Source organism: Apodemus sylvaticus, chromosome 17, assembly GCF_947179515.1.
Source record: "Apodemus sylvaticus chromosome 17, mApoSyl1.1, whole genome shotgun sequence".
In the NCBI taxonomy this organism is placed as follows: Eukaryota; Metazoa; Chordata; class Mammalia; order Rodentia; family Muridae; genus Apodemus; species Apodemus sylvaticus.
Genome location: NC_067488.1, coordinates 66946410 through 66972460, shown reverse-complemented (window position 1 = coordinate 66972460; position 26051 = coordinate 66946410). Strand labels below are relative to the sequence as shown.

Here is a 26051-nt window from a genome sequence, read left to right as displayed (position 1 = left end):
CCCAAGTTATTCTGGACTATCAAGACTCCAACATTCACAAAAGACTGTCAATATCTGAACTAGCAGCTTTGATGAGAGGTAAGGGGCAGGGGACAAACTTCAGGTCACAAAGTACTTCCAAACTTGGAAATAGCTCAGTGAGGGCTAAAACCTTCAACTCAAGGTATCCTCCACACGCAATCCTAAAGGAGTTGATTGGCTCTGATCTGTAATGCCTCACAACACCCCATGAGGTAGGTCAGTATTATCACCCCATTTGACAGATGGGGAACTGAGGCATTGAAAGGAAAGACTTGTCCAAGGTCAGCCATTAAGACCAAGTAGGAGCCGGGCAGTGGTGGCACATGCCTGTAATCCCAGCACTCTGGGAGGCAGAGGCAGGCGGATTTCTGAGTTTGAGGCCAGCCTGGTCTACAGAGTGAGTTCCAGGATAGCCAGGGCTATACAGAAAAACCCTGTCTTGAAAAAACCAAATCCAATCCCCACCCGCAAAAAAAGAGAAGTAAAGGGTTAGCCGGGCAGTGATGACACACACGTCTGATCCCAGCACTTGGGAAGCAGGGGCAGGTAGATCTCTGAGTTGGAGGAAGGCCAGCCTGTCAACAGAGCAAGTTCCAGGACATCCATGGCTACACAGAAACCCTGTCTTGAAAAAAAACAAACAAACAAAAAAAAAAAAACCCAAACAAACAAACAACAAAAGACATTGATTCTCAGTCTTCTAGTGGGTAATTCAGGTCCAGAAAGTGGCATGGCCCTCCTAAGTAAGATTAGCACTAAGCACCTGAAGTGCATCAGGGCTGCAGGGCACAATGTAGACTCCTAGGCACAATTCCTTCTACTACTGCCTGGCATTTCTCCTGTGACACCCAAAGGACTGCAACTTTTCCACAGCCTGACTCACCCATCTCACCCAAAAGTGGTAGCGTCTTTATAAACATCTTAAGGACATACTGATGGCTTCTCTATTACCAGAGATATAACTTGTAACACAGAAAGGAAAACAAAACAAAGATATCTTCCCCATCCCTTAGAATTCCAGTGGGAGCCGAGCAGCGGTGGCACACACCTTTAATCCCAGCACTTGGGAGGTAGAGGCAGGTGGATTTCTGAGTTCAAGGCCAGCCTGGTCTACAGAGCCAGGACAGTCAGGGCTACACAGAAAAACCCTGTCTCAAAAAACAACAACAACAACAACAAAAAAAAAAACCCTCCAGTGGGAAATCATTTTGTTCCTAAAACTATTGGGGTTGGGCGCAATGCCAAGCTGGTTTAGGATCAAACCCTAATGCTACTGGAAACTAGAAAACACTGACTTGCATCTTGACCATGTTGTCACACAAGAAAATTATCTTTTTTTAGTTTGCAAGAATTTCAAAGCAGGACACTGTCTTCCTCCCACAGTCTTCACAAAAACCAGTACAGAACTGTATATACAAGCACTCAACCGGCCCCGGGCCGTGGTGGCACACGCCTGTAATCCCAGCACTCTGGGAGGCAGAGGCAGGCGGATTTCTGAGTTTGAGGCCAGCCTGGTCTACAGAGTGAGTTCCAGGACAGCCAGGGCTATACAGAGAAACCCTGGGGAGGAGGGAGGGGGTAACAAGCACTCAATGGATGATATAGCAACAATGTTCATCAGGGACACTCTATGACATATATGTGTATATATTCCACTGATCTGATTTAGACTGGACAAGTCCAGATGATGAGAAAATTCAAGGTTGGTGGTTCAGCAATGTCAGCTCAGAGTCAGTCTATCTGGAAACTTCCCTAACAAAATGCTCTTTGAGCTAGGAATACAGCTCAGTGGAAGAGCACTTGTCTAAAATATACAAGGCCTGAGTTGAATTCTCTCCTACCCACCCACACAAACAGGAATGCATGTACCCCCTCAAAATCCTAGTGCTCAAGGCTGAAGCAGGAGGCTGTAAGCACTAGGGCCAGCCTAAGCTACTTTAAAAAAAAAGGCTCTTTAAAAGTGAAATTAGCAATCTGGACTTGGACCAACTGTTAGGGTCACAGTTGCCAACGCCAAGAACATGACCCAAAAAAGATGATAAAAAGTTCATTGCATTCAATTTGGCCTAATTTCTTGGTAATAGTTTCCTATTAGATTTTCCGATTAATACTGATGGCTCTTACCTAGACTGTGATAATTAGGTTTTGATCTATTGTGACATTAATGATCACAATCAGTTGACTTTGAAATTGTCTTTAATTAATGACTCCTTCCTTGTCAGCTTTTGCCTCCAGTGCAGAATCTGCCCTTCCTCCACCACTGTGTTTTAACTCCTTCTCTCACTGACCTCAGAGACAAACAGCATTGGTGGTCCACTTTTCCCCATAAAACAAGACTTTAAAACATATTTCTGACAGGAGCAATAAGAGATAATGTTAGGTGAAATGAGGGCCAAGAGAATAAACTGTCACTGAACAGGAGAGATCTCATTTTAGACAATGACCAAAGTCAAGCTTGATGCTCAAATGGCAATGACAGAAGTAACTACAAAAATGAGATGAGGTAGATTAAAATTGAAAATATTTAGTACAAGCAAAAACCAAACAAGAAACTTCACATTTTAACCTTTTAGAGCAGTTAGTTGAATTTATGGGAATTCTGGCTTCTAAAGTCAATTATCCAATTAGAGCTAAGATCTTTATCTTGTGCTCTCAAAAGTCAGAATGAAAACCTGAAAAACAAATTGACTGTTTCTTATCTGGGGGGGGGGGGGGGGTTGTCACGCACAATGACGAGTCAGAACACATTATTCCTGTGGAAGGTTTTGATAAAGTGACACAGAAACTGCTTACTCCCTGGCACTGAGACCCACATGACCCAAAGGCAGACACTAAGTTTTGCTCTAACAAAGTCTGTCATTAGATGTTATGTTTTAGGTTTTAAAGCCCGACTAATGTTGATTTCTCCAAAAGGGTGAGAAATTGAGTGTGAGCAACTTGCTAAAATGCCCATGAAGAAGAAATATACAGACCTATAACACCACCAGACAATGAGACCTTCAGCAGAGACAGTACTAATACAGTCATGAATGCTTTGGCAGAGTCTAGACAAGATGGTTCTTATGCTCACTTATCTGCACTCTTGGTAATGACTGTATTTATAGCTTTATTTTTTGCAATACTCCCCATCGCCAGTTAACTCAGTTCATCCAAGACCACAGGTCTTTCCCACAGATGAACTAGTTAATAGTTAACTAGTTAATCTCCCACTGCAGATTTTCCACCTGTGAGAACCCAGGGCTTCATGTATTCCCCACCTGTACTCAACCACTGAACTAACTGCCCACTAAAGACTCATCATTCTGTATACCTGCTGCTGTCCCAGATCAGTAATTTATATACATGTGTTATATTCATTATACAAAACTATAACGATCAACTCATCCCACACCACTATCAAAGTTCTCTAGCAAAGAAGTTTAAATTTTGTATCCTGAGCCAAAAATATTTGTTGAATGAAAACGATATTGATGTATACTAAAGTTGTAGAAATATGAACAGCACAGTGTATAAAATTAATGGATCACCCTGTTCACCTCTGCTTTTGTGTAAAGCTAGCAAAACATGAGCATTAGAGGGTGAAGCTGACAAGAAACAGCCAGGACTAAACAGGAAAAAGGGGGGGGGGGGGAGGAGAAAAAGAAATTCAACATTAGAAAGATGTTTTGAAGGGTGGGAGATGGCTCAGCAGTTAAAAGCATTGACTACTCTTCCAGAGGACCAGGATTTGATTCTTAACACCCACATAGCAGCTCACTCCTATCCCAGAGGATATGAGACCCTCTTTTGGTCTCCTAGGGAACCAGGTGTAAACATGGTGCACAGATATACATACAGACAGAAATCCCATATACATAATAACTTAGAGAGAGAGATTTTGAGCCAGGCATAGTGGCACACAACTAATACAAAAAGATCCTAAATTCAAGGCCAATCTGAGTAATCTTTTCTATTTTTTTTTTTTAAGATTTATTTCATTTATTTTATTTATATGAGTACACCATAGCTGTCTTCAGACACACCAGAAGAGGGAGTCAGATCTTGTTACAGATGGTTGTGAGCCAACATGTGGTTGCTGGGATTTGAACTCAAGACCTCTGGAAGAGCAGTCAGTGCTCTTATTCGCTGAGCCATCTCTCCAGCCCCTGAATAATCTTTTTTTTTTTTTTAAATTGTGGTTCAGTTTGACTTTCTTTCTTTTTTTTTTTTAAAGATTTATTTATTTATTGTTATATGTAAGTACACTGTAGCTGTCTTCAGACACACCAGAAGAGGGCATCTGATTTCATTACAGATGGTTGTGAGCCACCATGTGGTTGCTGGGATTTGAACTCAGGACCTTCGGAAGAGCAGTTAGTGTTCTTACCCGTTGAGCCATCTCTCCAGCCCCAGAGTAATCTTTTTTTATTTTCCTTTTGCAACAGGATCTGTGAAGGTCTGGCTGGCTTAGAGCTCACTATATAGACCAAGCTGGCCTCCAATTAAGATTCATCTACTTCTGCCTCCTAAATACTAGAATTAAAGGTGTATTACACTATACCTGGCTATAGTTACCTGGTAACTTTGAAGTTCCAGTCTCAATAGAAAAGAAGAAGCTAAGAGTTAGATATGGTGGCACACACGTGTAATCCTAGAGATTGGGAGATAGAGGCAAGAGATCAAGAATTCAGCTTGGCAGGGCTGGAGAGATGCCTCAGCAGTCAAGAGCACTGACTGCTCTTCCAGAGGCCCCAGTTCAATTCCCAGCAACCACATGGTAGCTCACAACCATCTGTAATGAGATTCAATGCCCTCCTGTGGCTGTCTGAAGACAGCTACAATGTACTCATATAAATTTAAAAAAAAATTTCAACTTGGCTATACAGTAAATTGAGGCTAGCCTGGTATCAGAGACTTAAAGTCTTTAGAACAACAAAATGGTATATGGCAGGGGAGAGGCAAGTGGCAGATAAAGATGTCAGTTCGGTGGCACAGCACTTGTCTGGCATGTCTAAGGTAGCCCTAGGTTCAATTCCCAGTACCACAAAATTAGTTCTGAAAGAGGATTAACACAGGAGAATATAGTCAAGTGTTTAGGAGTATTTCACAAGTTTAGGAGTGGACACTTTTAGATTCTCCAGCAGAAACAAGCTACTTGGCACAACACATGGAGGCAGAGATGGACATTTGGCTTCTTCACACTGAGAGCTGAAGATAATACTGGAATCCTGATTCCCTATTTCTACATATAAACAGGAAAAGTACTAAGAAGAAAACAAGGGTGTTTTGGTAATAGTTAACAGAAAACCAATACTCCATGAACTTTTAAGAGAAAAAATGTAAAGAGCATTAAAACCAGCAAGCCACTCCTTCCCTCCATTTTTTTTTTTTTTGCATTACAAGACATTAAACCCTCAAACTGTAACCTCAGTCCTTTTATTTTTTTATCTTGAGACAGGATCTCACTAATTTCCCCAACAGGCCTTGAACACACAGCACCCCCTGTATCAGTCTGGGACTATGTACTTAAGTAGCCAGGCCTGACTTCTTAGGACTAATCTTAATACCAAATATTGCTATGGTTGCTCAAAAGCTAAGATTTTGCTTTAAAAAATATGGCCACTGCAATTTACATGCCCACTACTCCTGACTACTCAGTGGATTGTCCTTTCCTCTAGTTGCCATTTAAGATCCTCAGGAGCTCTGGCTACTTCTGTGCTACTTTCATCTGCCCTAATTATTACTAGCCTTGGTTGCCTGAAGGACATAACTGCTCTCTAACCACCCTTCATTTCATCAAGGTAAGTACAGACAATGGTCACTTATCCAGCATTTGATCTTGTCTCTAACATCTTCAGACAACAATGGACTATGGAGAGAAAACACCATGTGAGGTAAGGGTTAGGTGCTCTTTTCCTACCACAATACCATTCACAGCTTCTTCCTGGCTGTCCTAAGTAAGGCAAAGCCTCACTGTCTGTCTGCTATGTCACTGCAGTAACAGCTGCCTTCTCAACTGTGCAGTATAATCGTTGGCATAATTTATTCAAGAACAGAGAACTCAAATAGCAGCTGAGCAGAAAAGCAATGTTAACAAATGTTATGAATGGGTCTAGGATTTGCATATTATTTGGCTCATCTGTGGAACAGAGCACTCCATCTCATTACTGTGAACAATCTAGAAATGGCTGGATGCTCCAGCCCAGGCAGCTATGTTTTAAAAATCAAAAGTAACAACAAAAACAGCCTCAGTAGTTGAAGTCTAGAATTAAGGCTACCCTCAGTGTATATTCTTTTTACTCAGCTTTGGAGCTGGGACAAGAGTACTCAGCTCCAAACCCTGTTACTTCCTTACTTTTAGTCCTAATTCTCTAACCTCCTCAACTATACAAGAAAGAAAAAAATGAAGAGAAGATGGTCATTTTTCAGGGGACAAAAAAGTAGAACAGGAGCAGAAATAATAGCAAAGCAAAAGTAAACCAAAAAGGAAGTAGTTTGTTCTGGGAGAAGATTGTGTCAAAAACTAATGTCAAAACCTGCTGGTTTCTGAGGCGACAGTCTTCCATGAAAATAGTTTTTAAAATAAGCTACAACTTAAAGTCTGAGGGTGGAGAGGGCAAGAACATTAATACTCTGAGGACTTGGTGGCAAATCCACAAGCCATGAGGCAGTAAATTAAAGAGCATCACTGCTGCGAGGACTTAAAAACCGATGACACTGTGACTCCTTTCTAACAATTCCCAACTTAAAATAATGGCACGGAAGGGAATGGCATGGATCTGCTAATGCCTCTTTGGTACAGGAATGCTTTGGGAGGACACAAAAGTTGGCAGGGTTAGAGGGTGCCCAGCACCTTGACACAAGCAAGCACCAGGCAATCACTCACACCTACATAATACAGTCTAAATATGAGGAATGAAGGAAAGAATACATACATACCACATGATACCACAGACAGCTGTATCCAGCACCATCCTATTATCTTCTGCACTACAGCTTACAGACTCCACAGTTAATCTTGTCATTTAATAACAAACTGATACCACTTTACAGAAGCAGAATCAAGGATTGAAAATAACAAGGCCAAAAAAGAATGGGGGCTAAACAGAGTGCCTTGACAGATTTAAATGTAAAGTCTCAAGGCCTCAAGAGAACTGAGTTGTTACGGGAAGGTAGGTGAGGATAGTCAGAAGTGGCCCAGAAGACCACACCAGGGACCCTGTGTTCTCCTGGCAGAGTTAAATGAGATTGGAAAAGACACAACAGGTAGGCTGCTGCTATTAGCTTTCTAAAAGATGGACAACATCCTTTCTCTGCCAGTATGTCAAAACAAAGGCCAGCTGGTCATCAATATATTCTAATAACAATCAAGAAACTGAAGTCATCGTCATTATAATAAAATCCCCCAAAGCAACCAATCCTAGAAGATCATGACTCTCAGGTCATTAAAAAGTTACAGGGGAACAGAAGAAAAAGATCAGGGTGAAAGAGAACACTATGGGAACCACAGGGCATGTAAATGATGTAATGCCTGACTTTCATGGAGTTACACTTAGGAATCAGATTATCAGTTATATTACAAGAGAACCAATACCAACATCTCTCCCGTGGAGCACAGTGATAAGCACATTATTTTTATGGATGTGTTTAGGATGGAAAGGGGTGGGAGAAGAGAGGAGGCAGGAAGGTGAAGGTATTATATACAAAGAAAAATGACAGAGACTGCCTCCTCCTTTAGCTCTTTGCGCTTTCTTTTTCTTTGTTTTCCGCATCCTCTGGATATGCATGCCACGTCAGTCTCTCTTCATAAAATGCTATCACAATTTGTGGACATTTCACATTAGCTTCTTTTGCAAGAACCAGGTCAGCCTCATCTGTGTCTTTCCTGAAAAGAAAGGGAATAAGACTTAGAAGGAGACATGAAACTGAGACAGTGTGTCAGTGTCTGAGGTTAGCTGGTTTGATCTCAAAGTAGAAAGGGTTTTTACAGGGCTGGAGGTATAATTCAGTGGTGGAACCTCTGTATTTGATCTTTAGCATCAAAAAATAAACAAGAAAGAGCAAGTTGAAGAGATGGCTGTTCTTACAGAGGACCCAGGCTAAGTTCCCAGCACCTACATGGTAATAAACTGCCTATAATGTCAGTTCCAGGGGATCCAATGCCTCTGCAGGCACTGCACACACATAGTGCACACACATATCTGCAGGCAAAACACATACATGTAGAATAAAATGACGTAAGAAATAAACCTTAAAAGAAAAAGGGAAGGGGAAAAGGAAAGGAAATAGGGGAGAGGAAAAAGCCAGTAAGGTATGGTGAGTACATGTCTATAACTCTCTAACTCCAGTCTTAGGGAGATGGAGACAGGAAAATGAGTTTAATATCCTGGACTACTTACTGGGTTCAAGGACAGCTTGAGCTGCATGAGACCCTGTCAGGAAAGGAGGGAGGAAGGATGGGGAAGTATTCCACTTTCTTCTATAAGTCACTATCTCTGTTGTTTAGCATTAAGTTTGATGCCTTTTGTTGAAATTAATTTCTCTTTTTGACATCATTTGGTGACTCTGACCCTCAATGATGTAAGAAGCTTTACTTAGCTCTTATCCCATAGTCACAGGCTCATGATCTTAGGGTAAATTATTTAGTTCTATACAAATGGATATTTATGTAGTAGTAATACATTTTTTTACCCCAAATTTTTTTACCCAAATATGGTTATTATAACACAACCATACCAAAGCATGAGAATGTCACAAATTCATTCTGAACCATAAATTCCCACTTAATAGTGTCATTGGAGTTGGTTAAGGATTAAATTTAGGAATTCTCAATTTTATACTCTTTCTTTGTAGCGAAAACACAACTGTAAAGTGAAGCACAATTCCTCTCACCATTTCATTAAGAACATTAAGTCGCCACAGGAATCTGTTGCCCCAATGATCTTTTCTGGTTCCAGTCCTCTCTCAAAGCCCCGAGCGATATCATTGCTTTGCTAAAAATAGGAAAGGAGAGATTAGAGCTTGTAGAAATCAAGGGAAAACAAGTCAAAATCTGTTTTTCAAAACAACAAATCATAGCCTTTGTTAATATCACCTGGTATCATTTGTCATCAGTTCAGAAAAATCCTTACAACTCAAGAAATATAATACTAACCTAGATCAATCAGGGACAGCAATGTTGAGATATTTTTGTCACAAGATGTGGTCATCTTTCCTGGTACTCCTTGCAAATGATTAAGAAAGGACCCCCACAAGTCTTTAGCACCCCAGGAGTCTCAGGAGAATCACTTGGGTACCCCCTCCTCTAACCTACTCAACCTCTTCAGCACTGCAAGCAGACCCTCTACTGCTGGTTCTCAGACACCAAGCAAGGTCATTTTCACTTTCTCAACTTCAGATATGCTTTCTCAACCACATCCTTTTAGACTTTTAATTTATCTTAACAGTGACTAACAGTTTTAATATTTCAGTCATCTATATTGTAAAACAGAGGTAAGAAAAATGCAAGACCAATATAATCTAAAGAAGGCAAATTTCAAAGATCACAAACACTAGTTTAGCCAGGCAGTGGTGGCACACACCTTTAATCCCAGCACTCAGGAGGCAGAGGCAGGTGGATTTCTGAGTTCGAGGCCAGCCTGGTCTACAGAGTGAGTTCCAGGACAGCCAGGACTACACAGAGAATAATAAATAAAAATAAAAAATAAAAACAAAACAAAACCAAGAAACAAAGAAACAATAAAACCACTAGTTTGCATATAACTTGAGAGAGGAGCCTCTGGTCTGCTCAGACATGATATTAACATTAATTGGGACTGGGCAGAGACTCCAAACAACTGAACTGATAAGTAATGAGAAGAGTACTGGGACTTGGTCTCTGGCTGATCCAGGTGAAGTGGCAGGGATCAGAACAAAAAAGTCTAATTTTATACATATACCTTTTCTAAAATTTACAAGAGATAATACAAGCTCATTCATCAGCAACACAAAGAAAACTTAAGATTTACCATATGAACCAAATCCCAACCCTCTCTGTTCATCTTACTTCCCTTTGAGACACAAAAGCAGGCCAGTGAGACGGCTCAGTGGGCAAAAGGGCTTGCAGACAAACCCAACAACCTGAGTTTGATCCCTGCCATGCACATGGTGTGTAGAGAGTATCAACACCCACATAGTCTCTGACCTGCACCCCCTCAAACAAGGAGCAAACACACAAATTATTTTGAAATAGATACACAAGTTTGGTGGTCCCCAAAGATACCAAAGCCCACAACAGGAAAGAAATCCTAGCCATGGTTTAATGGGAAGACACTGGCTCTTTAAGGCATTTAAGGGGAATTGGTTCCCAGATGCAAACACAGCTGCTCACAGCTGGAATGCTGGCACAGGGATTAAATCATACATCATCTCTGACAGCTGGAAACAGTCTGCTACATACGGAGGGAAATGGAAAAAGAATGTTCAAGCTGATGAAAGGAGCCGAGGCAAGGAAAACACTGAAATCATCACAGGCAGTAATCTTAAATCAGGCATAAAACCGACTAAGAAATTCCTTCTGCAGTGGTCTAAAAAAGGCAATCTTCCCATACCTTGAAAACACACAACTACTGCTATCATGCCAGCTGTCTACTTGACAGCTGCCAGTATTGCTGAGAATGCTATCAAGGACCCCAGACAAACATTATGATGTAAAGGATGTCTGGAAGGTTATTTTCAAGGTCAGCAGCTCTAGAACCTAGACATGAAGCCCTCTGAAGTGGCCAGGGACTCCTCAAAGGAAGATTACTGCCTTTAAAAGAACAAAGACCCTAAAGTTGAAGAAATGTTTACTATCTCTCACAAATACATAGTTAAAAGTTTTTGGTTATGTTACTTGCTACTTTAACTAGAAATGAACCAAATGACAAACACCAGAATACAAACAGCTAACAAAAACAAAAGGTGACTACCACCAAGCCTAAAGTTCCAACTTAATTTCCAAAACCAACCTGGTAGAAGGCAACTGACTCTTCCAAGTTGTTCTTACCCTCCACACATGTACAGTTGCATACATGTTCACACACATAAAAATAATAAAATATATAAATAAAATCTGAAAAGGATAAAGGAAGATGGGGAGGCAGAGACAGTTTGAGACCAGCATGGTCTACATAGTGAGTTTCAGGCCATCCAAAGCTCATGCATTGTTTGAGGCCCTATCTCAAACAAACAAACAAACAAACAAACAAACCCCAAAACAAAAATAAGTCCTCAGAAAATAAAGAGTTCCTTCAGTGTTGGAGAGATGACTCAGTGGTTAAGAGTTCTGAGTTCAAATCCTAGCAACCAGATGGTGGTTTACAACCATCCGTTGTGATCTGATGCCCTCTTCTGGTGTGTCTGAAAATAGTCACAGTGTACTTATATATAATAAATAAATCTTTTTTTTTTAAATAAGTGTTCCTTCCTTAAATTCCTTATTAATACAGTTTATTATAATCAGAACATGGCATAGGTTGCAGCCCATAGAAGGCAAATACAGGAGGATCTCTGTGAATTAGAGATCAGACAGGTCTATATAGCAAGCTCCAAGCCAGTCATAACTACACAGAGAGACCTTGTCTTAAAGAAACAATAAAAAAAAAAGTTGGAAAAGTAAAATTAACAAGAGAAACAAATCAGGAACAACTCCCATAGAGTCCAAGAATTATATATAACCTTTATAAAACCCCAATGCCTCAGTTTACCCATAGAAACTCTCATTTAACTAATGTAAGGTTCATCTTGGGTACTAGAGTTTTCATTTTTAAAGACCTGCTGGGTGGTTCTGAGGTGTAGTCACAGTTGAGAGTAACAGTGTAGAAAAATGGGCATCTAAGTATAGCATAGATAAAGAGGGAATTAGTGAAGGGATGCTGTATGGATTTATACTTGTATTTTATTACATTTTAAGTATATAGGTTTCATAACCCTGAAATAAATAAATGGCAAGAGAGAACGCTGGAGATGTAGAGTATTTGTGTAAATTTATGCACACAGCAAAGATGCAAAAGAAAAAAAGGGGCAATATGGTGTTGGTTACTACCATCAATCTAAGTATCAGATAAAAACAACGGAAACAAACCAAACTTCATAATTAGTTTCCAAACTAAACAATAAACACACAAAAGAAGATGAAAATTATTTTCTTCTTTAGGGTATATAGCTAGAATAAAAGCTAGTGAAAATAGCCAGGTATGGTGCTATTTAGGCACATGCCTAAAATCCCACTAATCAGGAGCCTAAGGCAGAAGTGGAAGCTGCAGGCTAGCCAGAAATACTGTGAGTTCAGGGTCAGACAAGTTATAAAGCATGACCTTTGTCTCCAAACAACAGAGAGGCTGGGCTCCTCAGTTTGGTTGGCAGTTCTCCCTAATATGTATTAAGTTCTAAATTCAATCCCTAGCACAGCATAAAACAATACCACAGGTACTTGGGAGGTTGTGGTAGGAGCACTAGAAGTTCAAAATAATCTCAGCCATACTTGAAATGTGAGGCCAGACTTAAGACACATGGGACACTGTCTCAAATATCAACAACAGAAACAACAACAACAAAAAAAACACAAAAAAGAAAGAGAGACAGATATACTGACAGACAATAAACCACGAGAACAGGGAAGACTGATCCCTGAGGCTCATTAGCCAGCAAGCCTATGTGAATCAACGAACTGAAAAAAGACATTTGACTTTGATCTCTGGTCTTCACAAACAAATGAATGTGTACATATGTGTATATGCACTAGCACTCATGTATGTATGTATATGTAAACTATACACATATCACACAAAAAATTATAGGATTAAAAATAATGTTATTGGAACAAAAGACAACATAGAATAAAGCAGCAAACATTTCAGGTTTTTTTGGGTTTTTTTGGTTTTTTTTAATTTTGTTTTTTTTTGTTTTTCCCCCCGGGACAGGATTTCTCTGTATAGCCCTGGCTGTCCTGGAACTCACTCTGTAGACCAGGCTGGCCTCCAACTCTGAAATCCGCCTGCCTCTGCCTCCCAGAGTGCTGGGATTCCAGGCGTGTGCCACCACTGCCCAGCTATTTCAGTTTTTTTTTTTGTTTTGTTTTGTTTTTTTTTTGTTTTTGTGTGTGTGTGTTTTGGATTTTGTTTTTTTTTCCCCGAGACAGGGCTTCTCTGTATAGCCTTGGCTGTCCTGGAACTCACTCTGTAGAGCAGGCTGGCCTCGAACTCAGAAATCCGCCTGCCTTTGCCTCCCAGAGTGCTGAGATTACACGCATGCGCCACCACCGACCTGCTCAGTTTTTTTTTAAAATCTTAGTTATTATTATCAGTGTGTTCAGGTGGGCAGGTGAATGCTAGGGTCAAAGGTCAACTTAAGGAGTCAGTTTTATCCTACAATATGAGGGACAGAATTTGAACCCAGGTTTTCAGGCTTGGCAACAGGCACCTTTACTCGTGAGCCAACTCCTTAGCTACTTTTCTTTCTTTAAAAAAAAAAAAAGAAAATTAGAAGTGTTTTTCTCTTGGTTCAGTGGCTAAGAGAGCTTGTTGCTCTTCTAGAGGTCCTAAATTTGGTTCCCAGCACTCACTTTAGGAAGCTCACAACTACCTGTAACTCTACCTACAGGGACTCAAACACCTTCTGACCTCCTTGGGCACCCACACACAAGACACACATTTCTATTCATGGAAAAGACAGAATGGACTGTATTTCATATTAATTTTCACACTTTAAATACAATTAATACTACTAGTTCTCACTCAGCCAGAAGGGGTCGCTGTAGCTAATCAACACACTTCCATGCAAGCCTTTGTCTAACAACATACTGTAAGGTCCATCCTTAGAAGAGAAATAACTAAACCCGTTTGCACAGTAGTAGCAAGAGGACAGTGGCAGGAGCGGTAAGCTCACCTCTCTTTTTTTTTTAGATTTAATATCATCAGCGCTGTTGGAGAAACTGGATTTCCTCTTGTTTCCTTCTGATTTCTCCCTGGGCTTGTTGTTTTCACCCTCCTTCATCTTCTTATACTTTTTCATAAACTCAGAAATTAGTTCAGGGCAATCCAAGTTCTTCTCAGGTTCCCAAGTATTGTGCTCCCTGGACAGTAACAATAAAGAAAAACGGAAAAGACTAAGGGAAAAGGTTAATGCCCTATTTTTACCCACTTTCCATCTCTGCAGAACTGGCAAGTGTTTGCAAACTACATCTTCAGCTGTTTTCATTGCTAAAGCTTGTTTTAAAGAAGACATGTAAGGAAAGGACAGGAAATCTGTACATAGGGATTTATCAAGAGGCTTAGGGTATAGTTCAGTGGTAAGTTACTAGCATATATAATGCCATAGGTTTGATCTCCAGCTCTGCAGAGAAAAAAAAAAAATCCAACAAATTTGATCTTCAGTTTTCACTGAAGAGACGTGGCAAAAAGTATGTTCACAAAAGTCATGTAAAGAATTATTATAGCCAGGCGTGGTGGCACACAACTGTAATCCCAACGCTTGGAAGGCAGAGGCAGGAGGATTTCTGAGTTCAAGGCCAGCCTGGTCTACAGAGTGACAGAGTGAGTTCCAGGACAGCCAGGACTACACAGAGAAACCCTGTCTCAAAATACCAAAAAAAAAAAAAAAAAAAAAAAAAAAAAAAAAGAAAGAAAGAAAGAAAGAAAGAAAGAAGAAAAGAAAAAAGAAAAGAAAAAAAGAATTATTACAGCAGCAGTATTTTTTTCAGGACTTGGGATCAAACCCCAAACCAGGATTTTACGTCTACTCTACTACCAAGCTATAGCCATAGAGCAACATTTCAGTAGCCAAAACAAGCCTGAATGCTCATCAACTGATGGGTGGATGAACAAAAATGTGGTAAGACTATATAATGGAATAGTATTAAACAACAAAAAGAAACAAAATACAATTTGAGAAAATTTCAAAAACAGTATACTGAGTTTATAAGAAAACATTAGGTTTTCTTTCTGATTCCATATCTCCAACCTACCCTGGCAAGATATATTTTAGGGTATATATTTAGGGTAGATATATTTATGGACATATGGTAACAAACCACACCAATCTCTGAGTTTGAAGCTAGTTTGGTCTACAGAATAGGTTCCAGAACAGCCAGAGCTACAAGGAGAAACCCTGTCTCAACAAAACAAAACCCTTGTCTCAAAGAACAAAACAAAAGCCGGGCAGTGGTAGTGCACGCCTTTAGTCTCAGCACTTGGGAGGCAGAGGCAGAGGCAGAGGCAGAGGCAGAGGCAGGCGGATTTCTGAGTTTGAGGCCAGTCTGGTCTACAGAGTGAGTTCCAAGACAGTCCGGGCTACATAGAGAAACCCTGTTTCGAAAAACTAATAAACAAACAAACAAACAAACAAATAAATCAAAGAACAAAACAAGAAACATCAACTTGTACAATTTCAATGGATATGGGTGGCTCTTTTTTTTTTTTCTTTTTCTGAGAGTGAGTGCTATCCTGGAACTCACTGTATGGACCAGCAGGCTCAGGCTGGTCTAACACTCTGAAATTCTTTTGCCTCAGCCTTCCAAATACCTAGAGTACAGAATGAACCAACATGTCTGTCTGAGTTTTTATATTCTCAGTTGACCTCCAAATTTTCTATTTCTAGTACAGGTTTTAGAAAATTAAAACTACAACAATCTTGTGGAATTAAAGCAAATGTACCCGCACAGAAAAAAACTGTACTACAATCCCTTTCCCCACTGAGAGGCAAAGCTCTGTTAGAGGGCAAGCACTGGGTTTTGTGTGTGTTTGTCTGTATCACACCTGTAACCTGTGATGAACCACAAAAGCAAAAAATAAGTCAATAAGCCACAAAAACATCATCTACAATCTGCAGTTAGCTTGAGGGAGAGTTGTTGACATTAGATCTAGCTAGGGTCTGATGGCCCAGCAATGCTGGCCTATAAAAGTTCCTACAAGACTTTTTACTGGCACTGTTTGTGTGATATTTTGGATTAAGAATCTGTAGAAGTGGGCTGGAGAGATGGCTCAGTGGGTAAGAGCACCGACTGCTCTTCCAAAGGTCATGAGTTCAAATCCCAGCATCCACATGGTGGCTCACAACCATCTGTAAAGAGATCTGACACCCTATTCTGGTGTCTGAAGACAGCTACAGTGTACTTATATATAATAAATAAATAAATATTAAAAAAAAAAAAAAAAAGAATCTGTAGAAGTGCCGGGCAGTGATGGTGCACGCCTATAATCCCAGCACTCTGGGGGGCAGAGGAGGCAGGCGGATTTGCCTCCCAAATGCTGGGACTAAAGATGTGCACCATTATGCTCAGTTTAATTTTAATTTTAATTTTCTATGGAGCATAACAGCACATTCCCGGTTGGCCTGGGGTTCATTATGCAGCTAAGAAAGACCTTGACTTCCTGATCCTCCTTGCATTTACCTGCTGTCAGATAGGTTTAACCAATGTAGGCAGTTCTAGGGATCAACCCCAAACTTTCATGTATGCTACACACTACCAACTAAGCCAAATTCATAGTCCCTGTTGTTAACCTTGTACTTTAACAAATTAAACTCTTATCACAAGCTATATATGGTACAGGAATAATATGGATGGTACCCACTGATACACAACAAAGTACAATGCTCAGCGAAGAAAATTTGTTCCAGCCTTTAATGAAATCCTAGGCGTTTCCTAGGTATAATGGTGCACACCTTTGATCCCAGCACTCTGGAGGCAGAGCAGATAGATCTCTTTGAGTTAGAGACTACCCTGGTCTACATAGTGAGTTCAAGGACAGTCAGCTACATAATCAGACCCTGTCTTGAAAACAAAAAAAAAAAAAAAAAAAAAACAACAAAAAAAACCCACAAAAAATGAAAAAAGGATATATAATAGGGCATCAGATTCCATGGAACTGGAGTCACAGGCCATTGTGAACTGTGGGACAAGGGTATTGGGAATCTAACTAGAAGCAGTGCTCATAACTGCTAAGCAATGTCTCCAATCCCAATCCCAGACATTCACTTCTGACAATGCTTAATATATATCTACCCCAGCTTTGCCTTTCAGTTCTGTATTTATGTTAAGTACCAAAAGTTCAAACAATTTTAAGCACCTTTCAAATGTACAAGTATTTCTAATGGTGAGTCAATAATAAGTCTAAGAACAACCAGGAATTCTTCAAGCATTATTTAAAGTCCTATTTCATAGGACTTCCCTGTGTCTCACTCACTTCAATGTTTTTCATACCTAGTATTTCCTCTTTAGAAATATGGTGATGAAACAGAGCTCAGCTGGGAAGAGTTCTTGCCTAGATACACAAACAACAAAAACAAAAAAACAGTGTGGTGTGTTGGGAATTGGTTCTAAAGCTTTGTCATTTTTTTTTTTTAAGATTTATTTATTTTATTTATATGAGTGCATAGTAACTGTCTTCAGACCTATCAGAAGAGGGAATCGGATGCCATTACAGATGGTTATGAGCCCCAATGTGGTTGTTGGGAATTGACCTCAGGACCTCTGGAAGAGTAACCAGTGCTCTTAACTGCTGAGCCACCTCTCTAGCCCCTAAAGCTTTGTCTTATTTCTGCTCCCCAAAAGCCATGCTTCCAGACCTAAGAGTCCCTGCCCCTACCTGGCTTCAAAGAATTGCTGTACAACGGTTGGCTGGGCAGGGAGATTGCAAAGGCAAGAGACCTGGGGGTGGGGTAGAAGCATCAGATTTAAGAGCTGCAGGAGAGAAACCATCCAGCAATGTAGGTGGAAACGGAATATGCCTTCTGGGGAGACCCCCAGAAGGTAACTGGGAAGCAGAGATGAAATATAGTTTAGAAGATGTTAAGTCAGGAATAGGGAACTATATGCTGTCTGTGGGGAGGATTAGAAATGCCCAGCCATTGAGCTAGTCAAGGCATATCAAAAGTGTGTGTGTGTGTGTGTGTGTGTGTGTGTGTGTGTGTGTGTGTCTTTCATTCAAGAATCCAGAGGGCTCTGGCAGATGGTACCCACTGGGAGCATAAAGCAATGGTTTAACTAATTCACCACTGCAGTGGTGGCCTAGTACTTTGGAAGCAAAATCATGAAGATCAGAAGTTCAAGGTTGGGAGCTAGAGAGATGGCTCTGCAGTTAAGAGCACTGATTGCCCTTCCAGAGTCCTGAGTTCAAATCCCAGCAACCACATGGTAGCTCACAACCATCGGTAATGGGATCTGATGTTCTTTTCTGGTGTGTCTGAAAACAATTACAGTGTACATAAAATAAATAAATTAATTAAAAAAAAAAAGAGGAAGTTCAAGGTTATCTTGGACTATAGGATAAATTCTAGATCAGCCTGGGCTATGTAGACAGTTTGTAGAAATAGTAATCTGGTTTAACAGATGCTAAGTATCCTATAATGCATGAATCAACTTATCTAAAATGTTCAATGTTTCATATGAGTAACATTAAATCATGAAATAACATGATTTATTATTACTCATAGGTTCTGAAGGGCCTTAACATAAAGACACTATTAATATGTTGATTCTTCACAAATTGAGTTTTATCCCTTGTTTCTGTTGCATTTTATTTCTATGTTTGCTTTCTGTGGTACTGAGAATAAAACCCAAACCCTCACATACACTTGGCAAACTCAGTCCCCAGAACTCACATAAAAAGCTGGATGCAATGGTGTTCCTACTGTAAGATGGGAGGCAAAGACAGAACTAACTAGAGAAGACCAGTTAGCCTCAGATATACTGTACCCTAACCCTAACCCTAACCATGAGACCTGACTCATACAAGAAGGTGAAAGTGACCTGCCCCTGTTAGTAAGTTAAAAATTACTAACAAAGAAGATGTTTACATTGAAATGTTAGTTATAAGCTTGCCATAGTAGTACATCTCAGCCCTGGCCTGGAACTCAGGAAATCAATCTGAGAGCTGAGATTAAAGGCTTAGCTTCTTTTAAGTCTGTTAGTGTACTGCATGTCAGTTTGGGTATATACAATTAGAGGTCAGAGACTACCTCAGCTGTTGGGCCCTGCCTTCTACCTTGATTCACTGCTATGTAGGACTGTATGTAGTTGTCCCTCAGGCTCCCAGGGATTCTCTTCTGTCTCCCATCTCAGTGTATCACTGCAGGGAGAGATATATGTACCTGACTTTACATGGGTTCTGGTGATCTAAATTCGAATGCTCACACTTGCAATGTTAAGACTCATACTCACTGAGACCCAGGGTTTGTTTTCTTTTCTTCTTCTGGTATATGTCAGGAACAAACCAGGGCACTGAGTATGTTCCGTGAAAGCTCTCTACTACTAAGCTATACCTACCAAACTCTTACGAAATTAACCAATGAGCTGAAGAAATGGCTCAGTGTTTAAGAGCACTGTCTGCTCTCCCAGAGAACTGTGGTCTGATTTCCAGTATCCACATGGCATCTTATAACTATCTGTAACTCCTCTTCTAGCTGGATCTGATGCCTGGACTGTGGGCACCAGACAACATACATGCAGTGCATGTAGGCAAAACACTTATATATATATATATAAAATAAGAAAAAAATTTAGGTCTGTGTGGTGGTGCATGCCTTTAATCCCAGCACTTGGCAGGCTGATCTCCTGAGTTCAAAGTCAGCCTAGTCCACTGATCCCTCAGTTCCAGGACAGCCAAGGCCACAAAGAAAACCCGTCTCAATAAAACATAAAAAGTAAACAAAGAAAACGACAAAAAAATGTTAAGTCATTGTCTTAGTCAGGGTTTCTATTCCTGCACAAACATCATGACCAAGAAGCAAGTTGGGGAGGAAAGGGTTTATTGAGCTTACACTTCCACGTTGCAGTTCATCACTAAAGGAAGTCAGGTCTGGACCTCAAGCAGGTCAGGAAGCAGGAGCTGATGCAGAGGCCATGGAGGGATGTTTCTTACTGGCTTGCTTCCCCTGGCTTGCTGAGCCTGCTCTCTTATAGAATCCAAGACAACCAGCCCAGGGATGGTACCACCCACAAGGGGCCCTCCCCCCTTGATCACTAATTGAGAAAATGCCCCTCATGGAGGCACTTCCCCAACTGATGCTCCTTTCTCTGTGATAACTCCAACCTGTGTCAAGTTGACACACAAAACTAGCCAGTACAGTCATAATAATAAAAGAAATTAACCAAGGTCATTCACCTGTATCTTAAGGGGTAGAACAAGAATCTGGTCCTAGAATATCTGGCTCCCAAGTCTGTGTTCCCAACCAATTTCTTAAACTACCCCTCACTAATAAGATCATTAATATAAGCTCCATAATAGGGAAACTAAGTGGTCTGCTGCCTCTCTTGATTCTCATGAAAGTATGAAAATGGGAAAAAAGACAGACTATAGCTTATAGGAAAGTAAACCAAAGTTTTCTACCTCCACAGAGTTCTAAAGACTGAAAAAGAAAGCACTTACTCAGAAAAGCCTTTCCACTTCAACAGATATTCCACCTGCCCCTTAACCATGCGCCTGTCCAACACCTTTTCCACCACATATTCCTCCTCATCCTCTGAAGAAGAGCTGTCAGCTGTCCTCTTGGTCTTTTTTTCCCATGTCGTGTGCGTGTTGATCCACCTGAAGGAGTACAGTCACCAGGTTCCTGAAAGGGGTAAAGATGAAATGGTTCAATCTCCCTGAAGGTTAAAATTGTTGCTTCTTGATGGAACAGAGGGTACATGACCAGTGAGTCATCTACCCTTCTCTTTGATCTACAATTATAAGACAGGGCTACAAATTTTACTTTAAAATGGGTTAACCTACATTTCTCTAACAACAACAACTCTTCAGCTGAAGAGATCAAAAGTTTTAGATGGAATAATTGTTTAACTCTTTAATTTTATAATCCCAAAGAACAAATACCATGGGTGTTACTCCAGACTATTTCCATATGTACTTGTGAGCCAGAAACTCAAAGAAAAATGTGGAAAACCTTCAATTAAAGGAACCAAGACAGACTGGGCAATGGTGGTGCATGCCTTTAATCTCAGCACTTGGGAAGCAGAGACAGGTGGATCTCTGAGTTCACCAGCCTGGTCTACAGAGTGAGTTCCAGGACAGCCAGGGCTATACAGAGAAACCCTGTCTCAGAAGAAAAGAAAAGGAACTAAGACAGAATGAAGGTGAATAAAGGCCTTTATAAAAATGGGGAGAAAAAGACCCTCCCCCCAAAATGCACCTGAATGTAACTTTTCTATACTTTCAATCAATCTCTCAGGAATGCTCTTGTGTACAAGTACATGCACACGTCTGCACACACACACACACACACACACACACACACACACACTGCTTGGGCCATTTCTCACCATATTGAATTGGTACATTTCCCTTAAACAATTTGACCCTGTCCCTTTAGAATATCCATCAGCTCACAAAATCAAGGCTGACAGCTTGAACACACTAAGTCTCCTTTTTAGCAAGCTCATTTGGGGATAAAAGAGAAGTGGGGCAGAGAAAAATTTTTCAGAATTAGTTAGTGGACTAGTCTGTAACTCCCAGGCAGGGCTCGACTAACCTAAATAGTTCAGGAGGTACCTTGTCTCTTAACTGAAGTTGACTTTGGGCCAAAGGACGAAGAGGGAAAAGAAGTCTGGCCCCAGACTCTGCATCAACATGAAGACTCCTTAGAACACAGAGGACTTATTCATCAGCTCCATACCCCAGGAAAGTCACAGCAAGGCAGCACAAATGGAAAATGAGTTAAGCTCAGAAATATGCACGTCAAGAGTGCTCACAGAGAATCTAGTTTTTAAAATTTCCACACTGTTGTTACCATAATCATTTAAAAATAATTCTTCCTTAACAATGTTAAATGGTACCCATAGTCTAGATTATCAAGTAGTAAGAATTGATTCCTCAGCTGACTCCATTGTTATTTTGCTATAATCTCTAAAGATATTTTTTAGATCATTCCCATCTTGGCCAGAAAGCCAATCTCAGGTATAAAAAGAGCAACTAATCTTAATATTATGTTCAAGTCAAAGAAGCAGAAGTTGTATTTAATAATTTAATTACAACTATTATTTTTTAAGAAATCATTACAGAAATATAGTGTTGAAAATCCTACCTACAAAACTTATTAGCAAATAAGTATTCCAGCCTCAAAAGCTGCTTGTATTAATTTCTGACCTATGATAACTTTGAGAAAGATGGCATGGGGGAATTTAGGTATAGGGTTTTGAAATAATCTTTCCATGAATTTAGAAGAGTCCTAGACATCAAAAAATATGTAAGGTTTATTTAAAATAAACACAGCCTCCGACCTCACCAGACAGGAAATGTCATATTCCAGGGAGAGTACCCCACCCCCACCCCCACTCACCTTGGAATTTCCGGGAGCTGAGCACTTTAGGTCAGAGCGCTGGGTTAAAACCAGCCCCATGTTGGAAGCATGCAGTTAAGCATTGTGGCTATGGCCTTCCCTGCCTCACCAGGAAAAAAAAAACAAAAAAACAAGGATTTACATGTGTTCTTCAGTTTGAGGAAGAGAATTTTTTTCTTTATACCTTCAGGCTGAAGAGAAGCCCTCAAAGTAGATCAATAGGGGTTCCCTCCTTTACCTACCGGATCGCCCCAGTTCGTTCTTTCCCTCTGGGCTAACAGGAGGGGCCTCCCCTCACAGGTCTGGGGCTTGGCGGGCTGGCAGCTCCCCGCCCCCACCCAGCTGCCTGGGCGCCACTGCGCAGCTGTCCCAGTCCGTTGCCATGACAACTGGCAGCCGTACTAGACTAAGGGGGAGAGGCAAATGAAAAAGTTAAAAGGCTTAACTTTCCTTTTCACTGCAGACTGGGTGGAGAAGTTGAGGGTATCTCCCTTGGCCCAGAGGCTAAGGCTTTCAGAGCTCAAGAGAGTTAGTTCTTTGTTTTAAAGTCCAAAATTTAGGCTTCTTCCTCTAAAAGAGCTGTGAATTAATCAATATCGTTATAGGACCACCTAACTGGATTGCAACTCACTGAGAGAAGGGAAGAAGCAAGAGTAGGTACTTCCCACAACATATCAAGACAAACCACCCTTAATCTAAAAGCACTGGACAAAGGCTTTTCCCTACCATCTGTCACTGTACAGTTAATTAAAATTGCTTGAGGGGTAAAAAGTAACAGGAAAGGGAGAGGGGAAGGATTTTAATGATACTATGTAGCATCTCTGGCTTGAGAGAATTACAATAGAACTAGAACCCAAACACTTTAAACAATGACCAGGGATCAAGCTTTGTAATTTGGGGTGCTGGTTATGGAAACCAGGGCATTATACTGTGTTTTATAAAAAAGGAGAAGCCAGGATATGTTAGATAGAGCAAGGTATGGTAAGGTGAGAGGGGGTACCTTGGTGGGTCCATGCTCAGGCATTACTTCCCTCTGAGGTACCAGCCATACAACGAAGGATATAGTATGGAACAGAATTTATTTAGGACATGGGAAGTGGAGTTGGGAAGGGAGTAGACAGACAGACAGACAGACAGAAACAAACAAACAAACAAACAAAGAGGAGGGGGGGAGGAGAGGCCTACGGGGAACGCATGGAGAGAGAAGGAGAGAGAGGGGTGAGGGAGAGAAGGGGCAGAGTAAGGAGAATAAGAGCGAGTTAGAGTGGAGTGGGAAACAGTGGCCTGGTAACTGTGGGGCGGAGCCTAGAAGGAATGAAGGAATGCTAACAATACAGACTACTGAGCTACATCCCCTTACCACAAAAATCCTTTCAACTGAATTTACAGATGGAAAAAATTAGTTCCTTAGTTTAAAGAGGGGGAGGGCAAATTGGCAACGGCTATTACAATTAATTTTAAGTATTTATTAGTAATTCGTGTAAAGCTATAAAACATGACTTTTAGTAATTAATATCCCCTACTCATGTATAACTTTTCATATTAATAATCCCTAATACCCAAGAAAAGGAGGTATAACACCATAATACTAATAAAAAAAAGCAGAAACCATTCACAGGAAACAGATCAGGAATTCAAGGTCATGCACAACTACATTGCTAGTTCAGAACCATCCTATGCTCCAAGTGATCTAGTCTCAGAAAAACAAAAACAAACAAACAAACAAACAAAAAAGACATATATACAATGTTCTTTCACTTGGCTCTAATAAATATATTTGCTTCACATATGGGAATTTACACTTTTTGTGGTATCAGACATGCTAAGGCTTCTTTAATGGGAGAGTAAGGAAAAGAGACAATCAAAAAGTAAAGAACTCCAGGGACTGGAGAGACTCAACGATTATGAACATTTACTGCTCTTGCAGAGGACAGTTCCCAGTACCCACAGAGTGGCTCACAACCACTTATAACTCTAATCCCATTGTATCTGACATCCTCTTAAGGGTAACAGGCATGTATATGGTACACAAACATACATGCAAACAAATACTCATATAAAATAAAATTTAAAAACTTTTTTAAAAAGCGAAAAATAAAGAACTACAACTCAGCATACCACAGAGATACTGCACATCAGTATTTATGGCAATGCTATCTACACCAACTAAAATATAGAACCAAGCTAGGTGCCCAGCAACAGAGGGATGGATAAAGAAAATGCATACATATACTATGAAATTTTTTTCAGACATAAAGAATGAAGTTACATCAGTTGCAGGAAAAAAAGGTATCTGGAGATAATTATATCAAAAGAAGCCAGTCTCAAAGATAAATGTAGTATGTTCTATCAATGGCAGCTCCTACTTTATAGAGATACACAAAAGTCATGTATGTAGAACTGAAGCTGTGTAGGGGAGAACTACAAAGAGGGGCGAGAAATGGGAGGATAGGAGAGGATGGGATGGGGAGTATGTCCAATATATAATACATATCTGTATAAAAACTTTACAAAAGAAAAGAAGCCTAGAGGCATGGTGATGCATGTCTTTACTCCGAGTACACAGGAGAGGCAGGTGGATATATCTATATTTAAGGCCAATGGAGAGTGGGAGAGAGGTGGTAATTTTCGCTATCATACAGAAGTATCAGAGTATGAGAGTTTTTAATGGTACTAGAGATTGAACCTAGCACATCTAACATTGCTGGTCTCTACCACTGTACAATCTCTCTAGTCCATTTAGCTATTTTTAGTCAGAGAAATGGTCTCATCAATTTAACCCAAGAAGTCCTTGAATTTACATACAATCTCCTGCCTCAAACTCCGGAATAATTAATTAGTTGGCTTTCACTCATCCAGAAATGCTTACCACTATGAGCAAAAAAATAATAATATTAATAATTTTTTTTTTGCTAAAAAAATTTCTCAAAGTTCAGAAATGTATGGTCTTTTGTCCCTTCTTCCTGTTTAAAGGACAGCTTCTCTGTTTCCCTGGTTGTCTTGCGACTCACTAATTCCACCCACCCTCTCTGAGACTGGGTTTCTTTGTATATAGCTCTGGCTACACAAAGAGTCCTGGAACTTTCTTTGTAGACCAGGCTGGACTCGAACTCACAGAGCTCCACCTGCCTCCCCGAGTGCTGGAATTAAAAATGTGTACCACCACCATCCTGGGGAACTAACAACTTAAACCAGACTGGTCTTGAACTCATAGATCTATATCTGTCTGCATCCTGAGTGATGGGATTAGAGGTGTGCACCGCTATGTCCAGCACTATCACAGCTTTTCAAATTTAAAAAAGTGTGTATACACACACTATACATTATATAAGGCATGCTATATATTATATATATTATATATTCTTTTTTGTTTTGTTTTGTTTTTTCGAGACAGGGTTTCTCTGTGTAGCCCTGGCTGTCCTGGAACTCACAAACTCGCCTGCCTCTGCCTCCCAAGTGCTGGGATTACAGGTGTGCGCCACCACTGCCCACTATATTATACATTCTACATACAGTATATATACTACAATACACCATATAATATATAGTATACTATGCACCATACCATATATACACACACATACACACACACTATATAATATATAGTATATGTACGGTATGTGTGTGTGTGTATACACAGTGTTTGGATGCCTACATGCCATAGTGTGCATATGGAGAGCAAAAGACACACTTTGGGAACTGGCTGATACTCTTCCTTCTACTATTTGAGTTCCAGACATTGAACACAGACATCAGGTGTG

The 26051-nt window shown here is 40.4% G+C and overlaps 1 protein-coding gene across 1 annotated transcript; it reads right to left on the bottom strand.

The window, feature by feature from the left end:
* Positions 1 to 7505: 7505 nt before the first annotated feature.
* On the bottom strand, positions 7506 to 22350 carry Cbx5 (chromobox 5). Its single transcript, XM_052160371.1, has 5 exons — positions 22291 to 22350; positions 20385 to 20557; positions 13906 to 14092; positions 8893 to 8993; positions 7506 to 7885 (listed from the first exon to the last, which is right to left on the bottom strand). Exons 1-5 carry the CDS (start codon positions 22348 to 22350, stop codon positions 7735 to 7737), a joined length of 672 nt encoding a protein of 223 aa, XP_052016331.1. The 3' UTR covers positions 7506 to 7734.
* Positions 22351 to 26051: the final 3701 nt, after the last annotated feature.

Excerpts from the sequence above, each read along its gene's own strand:
- Cbx5 (XM_052160371.1), bottom strand. The coding sequence starts at position 22,350 with ATGGGGCTGGTTTTAACCCAGCGCTCTGACCTAAAGTGCTCAGCTCCC. Across the intron at positions 20,558-22,290 it reads CAGCTCCCGGAAATTCCAAG|CTGTACTCCTTCAGGTGGAT; the intron begins GTGAGTGGGGGT and ends GGAACCTGGTGA. Across the intron at positions 7,886-8,892 it reads TTAATGTTCTTAATGAAATG|GAAAGACACAGATGAGGCTG; the intron begins GTGAGAGGAATT and ends CTTTCTTTTCAG.